The sequence below is a fragment of the Salvelinus sp. IW2-2015 genome, unplaced genomic scaffold, assembly GCF_002910315.2.
Source record: "Salvelinus sp. IW2-2015 unplaced genomic scaffold, ASM291031v2 Un_scaffold3139, whole genome shotgun sequence".
Taxonomy (NCBI): domain Eukaryota; kingdom Metazoa; phylum Chordata; class Actinopteri; order Salmoniformes; family Salmonidae; genus Salvelinus; species Salvelinus sp. IW2-2015.
Genome location: NW_019944428.1, coordinates 57,410 through 64,889, shown reverse-complemented (window position 1 = coordinate 64,889; position 7,480 = coordinate 57,410). Strand labels below are relative to the sequence as shown.

The 7,480-nt window shown below is 42.7% G+C and overlaps 1 protein-coding gene across 1 annotated transcript; it reads left to right on the top strand.

Moving 5' to 3' along the window:
• The first annotated feature begins 270 nt into the window (after positions 1 to 270).
• On the top strand, positions 271 to 6,866 carry LOC112075406 (homeobox protein Hox-B9a). Its single transcript, XM_024142410.2, has 2 exons — positions 271 to 1,001; positions 4,228 to 6,866. The coding sequence occupies exons 1-2, from the start codon at positions 488 to 490 to the stop codon at positions 4,461 to 4,463; spliced, it is 750 nt and encodes a 249-aa protein (XP_023998178.1). The 5' UTR covers positions 271 to 487; the 3' UTR covers positions 4,464 to 6,866.
• The last annotated feature ends 614 nt before the right edge of the window (positions 6,867 to 7,480 follow it).

Sequence of the window (7,480 nt, the reverse complement as noted above, 5' to 3'; positions counted from 1 at the left end):
ATACACGTAATATATTGGATAAGGCTTATTGTATTCAACGGCCTTGTTCCATGAGACGCATGCATGTTTATCAGTTTGATAAAGAAAATAATGTGATCGCTTATTTTGTCGACCACTGTTTCCAATATGCATGTATAGTGTCGTTGGGATGCATCATTCAGCTGGATGTTTCTACGACCGCCTACAGATACCCACATATATATGGACGCATTCACATTTTGCATATTGCATAAACAAGACAATTTATTTAGAGAGGAACATTTGTACAGTGGTAGGAGAGGTGCAGCCCCCTTGGCGGATTGATTTACGCCCCATTGACGCTTTATCAGGCTCGTGAAAAAAGTCTGACCAATCATTTCGCTCCGAGCGCACAGCCCCAGCAACCTAGCTCTACTTTGTTCGTAGGCTAGTAGAAGGCTAGTAAAAAAAAGACTTCTGTCCTATATGTTTTCAATTCAATGAACCGTGAATTGTATAATGTCCGAGAATGTCAATTTCTGGAACGCTGAGCAACTATTATGTGGACTCTATAATAAGTCACGAGAGCGAAGATCCGACTTCAGTCAGGTTTTCCAATGTACAGTATTCCAACTCCAGGCAACCGGGGGGACATGGCGAGCATCCCGAATTCCCCTCTTGTAGCTTCCAGCCTAAACCTCCAGTTTTTAGCTCGTCCTGGAGCCCGTTCAGCCCCCATGCCTCCAATGGCTTACCAGCGGTTTACCATCCATACATCCCGACTCAGCCCGTGCCTTCCACGGACACCCGATACATACGCACTTGGCTCGACTGCGCTCCGCGCTCGGAGTCCCTCCCCGGGCAGGGGCAGGTCAAGATGGAGCCGCTACTGGGACACCTCGGGGAACCCCCCAAAATCGGTGGACACGAGTACATTTTGGAATCCTCTTCGGCAAGAGAGATGAATTCCAGCCAGGGCTCCGGATTCGAGGACAATAAGGATATCTGTGAAGGTAGCGAAGACAAAGACGGGCCAGATCAAAGTAAGTTATAAAACGAGGAAGTGAACAGTCTGTAAAGCTTTTAATGCTGTCATAAAACAGGAACAAAGAGATAGCGAGCCATAGAGGCTCACTACCAAATATGGTCCGTAGTGTGCGTCTAATTTACTATGTATGTTTACGTTAGAATTATTATCATATATTTATACATACATCAGGTCAGGGTATGGATGGTACTCTGTTTTGGAGCTTGCGACATTTCACGTGCGCGGTTTTCTGCGCTGTCCTGCCTTAGTTTTGGGGACCAACTGGTATTGAATATAATTTGACTGCAGTAAGTTTTGGCACACAGTCTCTGAGAACAGGTTATCTGCGCTCAGTTGCACTTTAGTCCAGTTCGTTTTGTCAGCAGCTTGTTTTAATCTAGTAATAACTGAACAGCACCTCAAGAAAAACGTCCCTCTATTGAACTATGTGCCAAGAGCCTCTCCAGTGCAAATGTAGGGTTTACCAGGGCAAGGCCCCCTTAACTCTAGTCAATATTTTAGTGTAAATATCCTCTCTAAGGGAAAACGAGCCTTTGTTTCATTCACGTCTGATGACAGTAGTCTATTTATAGACATTTCATGTAATTTAGAAGGTGGAGTGTGGGGGATTGGGCTATATGTTCGTTTCTGCAATAATTATTATTCTGGCAAAGAAACCGCATTGACGACATTTTCTGGAAATAAAGTTTTATTGATGCCTTTAGCGCTGTTGAGTGTGCAAGAGTCTCTCTTTAACACCACCAAATAAATCTGAAACATTTTCCAAGTGAGACTCACAGTTGGGTTTTTTACAAGCAGACTCATCTGTCTGAGCTATATGACATTATGTGGAGGATGTTGGTCACTGCACTCTCAGTTGACTCGCTGTTCTAGCCATGCCTATGGTTGCCTTGACAGAATAAAATTAATTTTCTCTCCTTTACCAACACTGCCTCATAAGATCAGGCTGGCTATTAATCAGGCCTGGAGTCGAGCCGGAGTGGAAACCTATATATTTGTGTTACTCCGCACAGCACAGTCTTGTTGAAATAGGCTTTGCGTGCTCGCCGGGTAACGTTTTGGTGCGCCGGGACACATAGAGATATATCATACATCTGAGGCCTAACCTACATTGGGTGGGTCAAGGTTCTGACAGATGGTCATTTTCGAGTAGCATGGACCGACGGTGGAGACGGACGTCGATTTGAATCCACAAAATGGGTTCACGCACTACGTGAACTCTCTAATGGATGGTGCGCAACAGAATTCCCCTTTGTGTTGCCCTGGGCGGCATTCCAGAATAAACTACGGGCAAAGGCAATGAAGTTGGGAATTACACGTCCCTCTTTGTGCTAGCAGCGGCTTGTGAGTGAAACAAAGTGATTGCCCCTGAAGTTTATTAAGTTATAAGACCAGCCAACATCACTATTAATTGTAGTATGTTGGCTCCCTGGGACAGTTGGGGGAAAACATATAAAATACGATGCAATCTTATTGTAGAGAAATGCAATAACGAATCTCTCTAGGCATATACGAAAGGTCAATTCCTCAGACTATTAAGGTAAAATTGCGAAGAGACATGATGGTATAATAACGGTCTGTAGCCATTATGTGTTTCCATCCCAACATTCGTCACAAAACAGACCATGATCATCCAACGACAATACCCTCTTAAACGTGCATTGTTGCAGATCATGTCTCGGAGCTCATAAGTATTTAGATGGCACACCTCTATCTCCGACGTGTCCGCCGGCAACGGATAGCTTTACAGGGTTATCAATCATCCCCGAGGGATTATTTCCTTTCATGATAACAATAGGATTGCGTCATAAGATTTAGGATATTGGAGACAGTTGATGTGGAATGAAAGTGCGTGTCTAGGGGCATGGGCCGATTGGATTTCTCTACATTGGTTACATGTATGTAGCCTAAGAGAAATGGCCATGGGCTTCAATGAGCCCAGATTTTTTTTCATCTGTAGAAATGCACGGATCCATTGGCCAAAGCTATAACCCTTCACATATCCGTACGCGTTATGGGATAGCACTGGATGGTTTGTCATGCAGTGACAGGAAAAGCCCTGACTTTGCACGGGATGAATGACACTAGGTGATTATGTACTTGGGGAATGCGAAGCACCACTTTGCGTGTCACAAAGCCCACTTCTACCTCCAGTGCCTCGGAACAGGCATTTGTGTCCACTTGCAGATGCAATCGATCCAATGCCATGCCTGGGAGATTTATATCCCCACGGCCTTTTGAGTAATCAAGGTATTCTCAGTTTAAGCTTTTCAAGGCCGTTTGAATGCCATGGTAGCCCAACATGCACAGTGATGGTATACCAAAAGCAACTGTGAGGAAATGTAGATGGGTCTACATGAAAATACATAGCATGCATTCCCGAGAAAGCCACCAGAGAGGAAAGGCGTCTCCACGGAGACAGCAAGAATTATTTCCCCTGGAACATATCCCATAAAAAGGAGATCATCCACTTTCCAAAGCAACCGCATTTCAGGGGGACTGCATTTTTGTTTGGGTTAGSCTCTGTTGCTCACTATAGGTCTCTCATAGTTCCAATGCTTTTGGCTCTGTTGGGGGAGGATAGCTTCTCCTCATAACCATGCTGCGCTTTCTTCACTAATTGCATTCGGCTGAGGCCTGCTAACCAAGCTGAAGGGTGGAGTGCATTGCCATGATTGGAGGTTCTGACAAAAAAAAATAAGGAGAATCGTAGTTTACGAGATATCATCACATCCAAGTGTTCCACCCATTTAGAGTGCACTTCTCACAAACAGGGTGATTTTCAAGGTCTAGTGGGGTGAAGGACACGAGTACTTTTTCCATTATCTTTGTGTTTCCCATTTATGACGTTGTTATGGTAACATGAAAAGACACCTTGTGGTCCAGGAAGTACTTTCATGGTAAACATGTACATTGAAGGAACTGCCTGTCCTCTAAACCCATTTACAATACCAACCAAGGTCACCTTCGGCCTGAGGGGAGGTGAGGAACTACTTTCCTCTCTCCTCTACATTACCGAACACGGTTCCATTTGGAGCAATATGAGCCTTGGCTTTTGGTATCACTTTAACTCAATTATATAACGCATGGGCATGGATATCTTGTTATTACGCACGCATGTTTGTATTTCGTTATGTTATGAGGCTTGCTAGTTTTGGGCCTATTCTGGTCTGTGTTTGTTAGCCATTTACTAAAGGTGTCTGTCTGACTTTCCCTTGTAGATGACCCCTCTGTCAACTGGTTGCATGCCCGGTCTTCCCGGAAGAAGCGGTGCCCTTACACGAAATACCAAACCCTCGAGCTCGAGAAAGAGTTCCTCTTCAACATGTACCTCACCCGGGACAGAAGGCACGAGGTAGCGCGCTCCCTGAACTTGACCGAGAGACAAGTCAAAATATGGTTCCAAAACCGACGGATGAAAATGAAGAAAATGAATAAGGACCAACCCAAGGATTAAGAAAAAAGGGGAGTGCTATTAAAAAACACCACCATCACAAAGAGTCTGCTTTCTCGTTACTTTTCCCTTAAATAGGCATACATGGACTGTAATGGGTAAAGTAGGGGTACAGGAAGCTTGTTTTTGTTATTTTCCATATCGATGTGAAATACCCTCTGACGTTATAGAAGCACAGACCAATAGAGAAAACCCTTATGGTCCATTGTAGCTGAGTTGGTATAGCATGGCGCTTGTGACGCCAGGGTAGTTGGTTTGTTTCCCGGGATCACCCGTACATAAAATGTATGCACGCATGACTGTAAGTCGCTTTGGATAAAAGCGTCTGCTAAATGGCATATATTATACTATACAGTAGAAAGGAGGGTGGATTCACGCGGCTCTTTCTCAAGCACTGCTTTTACCACGTATTTATTGCTTTACGCATGACGCCAACGCTCATCAGGAGAGGCGCGGAGGTGCTGAAACGTCGGTTTCATGTGGTCATTAATACATAAGAGAAACGGTTGTAGTTAAAGGGTGTGTGCAACCTGCATTTATTCTTATCTTTTCGTTTTTTGTTCGCTCCATTCCTCTGTTCAACTCCATAGATGCGTCTTACGTAATGACGGTGCTAGGCCTGTAACTGATCCTTCACGAAAAATACATCATTTTATTTTCCGAGCAGCAGTTCCCCAATTCAGTTCCCCGATGATGTTATGTTTTAAATCGATGAATAACCTAGTGTGGCGTCACATCCCCCAGAGCCCCTTTGACTGGGTCGCATCTACCAAAATATCAGGGTTCCAGGTATTTGTTGTAATCCCTTTAAATACTAACTCAACAGGTATATGCACACTCTTATATGTATCTAATTTTTCTACATAATACTTTCACATTCAAGTTCCTTGTGCGTAAAAAGTGCGTAATAACCTAATAAGGGTTTCATATGGAAAGGTCTATGACATGGCTCTCCAACCCTGTTCCCGGAGAGGTACTCTCCTGTCGGTTTTCACTCCAACTCCAGGTTGTAATGAACCTGATTCAGCTTATCAACCAGACAAATATTAGAATCAGGTACGCTAGATTAGGGTTGGAGTGAAAAGCTACAGGACAGTAGCTTTCCAGGAACGGGATTGGAGAACCCTGGTCTATGGGGTATTTATCCGTTAACATTTCCTTGAGACCAATGTTACTATTTCGTTGTGTAATTGCTAAAAAGTATTTTAGACTACTTGATGTGGAAATTAATCAGGAATACGTGTTTTCGGGTAGATAGCGCGACATGGTATATTTCATTGAAGTATCATATGCAACAATGATAGATCACATTCAAGATGGAACTTTGTTCGTGACTGGGATTAATCCTAGTTTTATATAGTTCGGTCTGCCAATATAAGGTCAGTAGATCCAGTGGCCCTTAGCCTACTTGCTTTGATCTAATGACTGTGCAGTCTAACAGTGGGACGTTTCGAACATTTACGTGGAAGGAAAAGGACCTACAATAACCCGCCCTTTTACGCTCTCTCTCATTTTGATATATGCCATAAAAAGATTTACTCCTACGCGCTTAAATACAGGATATAACATATGTCGAAGAAAAACAAGCCTACATTGTCTAAGAATAAAATGTTTACATTGTTAGCGCATGCCTAATATCATAATGAAATGTAATTTATTTCTTTATGTTTGTGTGTTTTGGAAATGAAAATCTATCTAAAGAAAATGCGCCATGCTATAGCAGTTTTTGGATGGTAATATTTCTAATTAATTGTAAATAGGCCTAGGTGAATAACCTCGATTGTTTTTATTGGAATGAGTTGAATATGTTCAAAATTGGTGTTTTGGGAAATGACATCGGAGTTGAATGAGCAGACGTCGTTTCTCCAGTTTTAGATATTGTTTACATGTTCTTGTCCAGAATGTATTGAGCATTAACTGATTTAACCGTGTTGTCAATACAATAAGGAATGACGTACTTATTTGGTGTACATGTATTTTTGTTTGTTTGTTTGTTTGTGTGAGTACTTACAAACATCCTGGGAGACTCTTAGGATGCATTTTCAGTGAGATATGAAATGGGTGGCGTTTCTGGAGTCGCGCGCACGGCTGACCTTCATTCTGAATATTAAGGAGCATTAGACTCCATTGTGTCTCCATGCGCTCGAAGCCTCGCATATTCATTGCAGATGCATATTCATTGCAGGCCTTCAGGTCATCTCAGTTGGACTCTTCATTTTTAATAACAACAACGCTGTAAGGACCGACTCCAGAAACTACCAACCCCCTCTGTCTTTTTTTAATTTTTATATCACATTAATCTCTTGTGTCCCTTATGTAAATTGTATTCAGTCCTGTGTTGTTTATCTGTGAGATAGAACTGCTGATGCTGGATTCGTATTAAAAAAATAGTTTACATTAGAACAACGTCTCTGCACTTTTTTACTGCTGTTGATAACTTCATGGAATTGATATGAGATTCAAATGAAAGTAAAGCAGTTGTATTTATGATAGCCAATTCATTTTAGACAGTGGGAAGGTCTCAAGAGCGCGCGTAATAGGGCGCATATGCGCCTTCTCTCTGCGTGTGAGTGACAACAAAACAAGTTTGAGGCTTTTTATATTTCCAATTCCACTTCATCTTTTAGGAGGAGCATGTGTTCGAAATATGTCTCGTGCGCCGGAGCATTTGTCTTGAATTGTACTTGAAGGAAAGGAGTCAATTTGGCCAAGTATGCGCATAGTTCCCTGAAGAAGATAGCCCCAGACCCTAACATTCATTAAGATGACTCTATGGCAGTGTTTATCTTGACGTTTTCATTTAATACGCTTATGACAATACAAGTTTGGGTTTTGTGTATTTAAAATGTCCCACTCGTGTAGAACCCGAGAAGGGGATAGAGAAGGACGTGGAATGAAACCAATCTGCTGTGCTGTACTGTGCGTGGAAAATACTATTCATGGGGCCTGTGGCACATGACTAGTGAGGTAGGTTATGATTCTAAGGCCCATGTTCGCTTTTTTCCAAAGAGGAACGCAAA

What these genes read in the sequence shown, in the direction of transcription:
- LOC112075406 (XM_024142410.2), top strand. Translation starts at nt 488, where the DNA reads ATGTCAATTTCTGGAACGCTGAGCAACTATTATGTGGACTCTATAATA. An exon ending in CAAAGACGGGCCAGATCAAA is followed by an intron (nt 1,002 to 4,227) that starts GTAAGTTATAAA and finishes TTTCCCTTGTAG; the next exon opens with ATGACCCCTCTGTCAACTGG.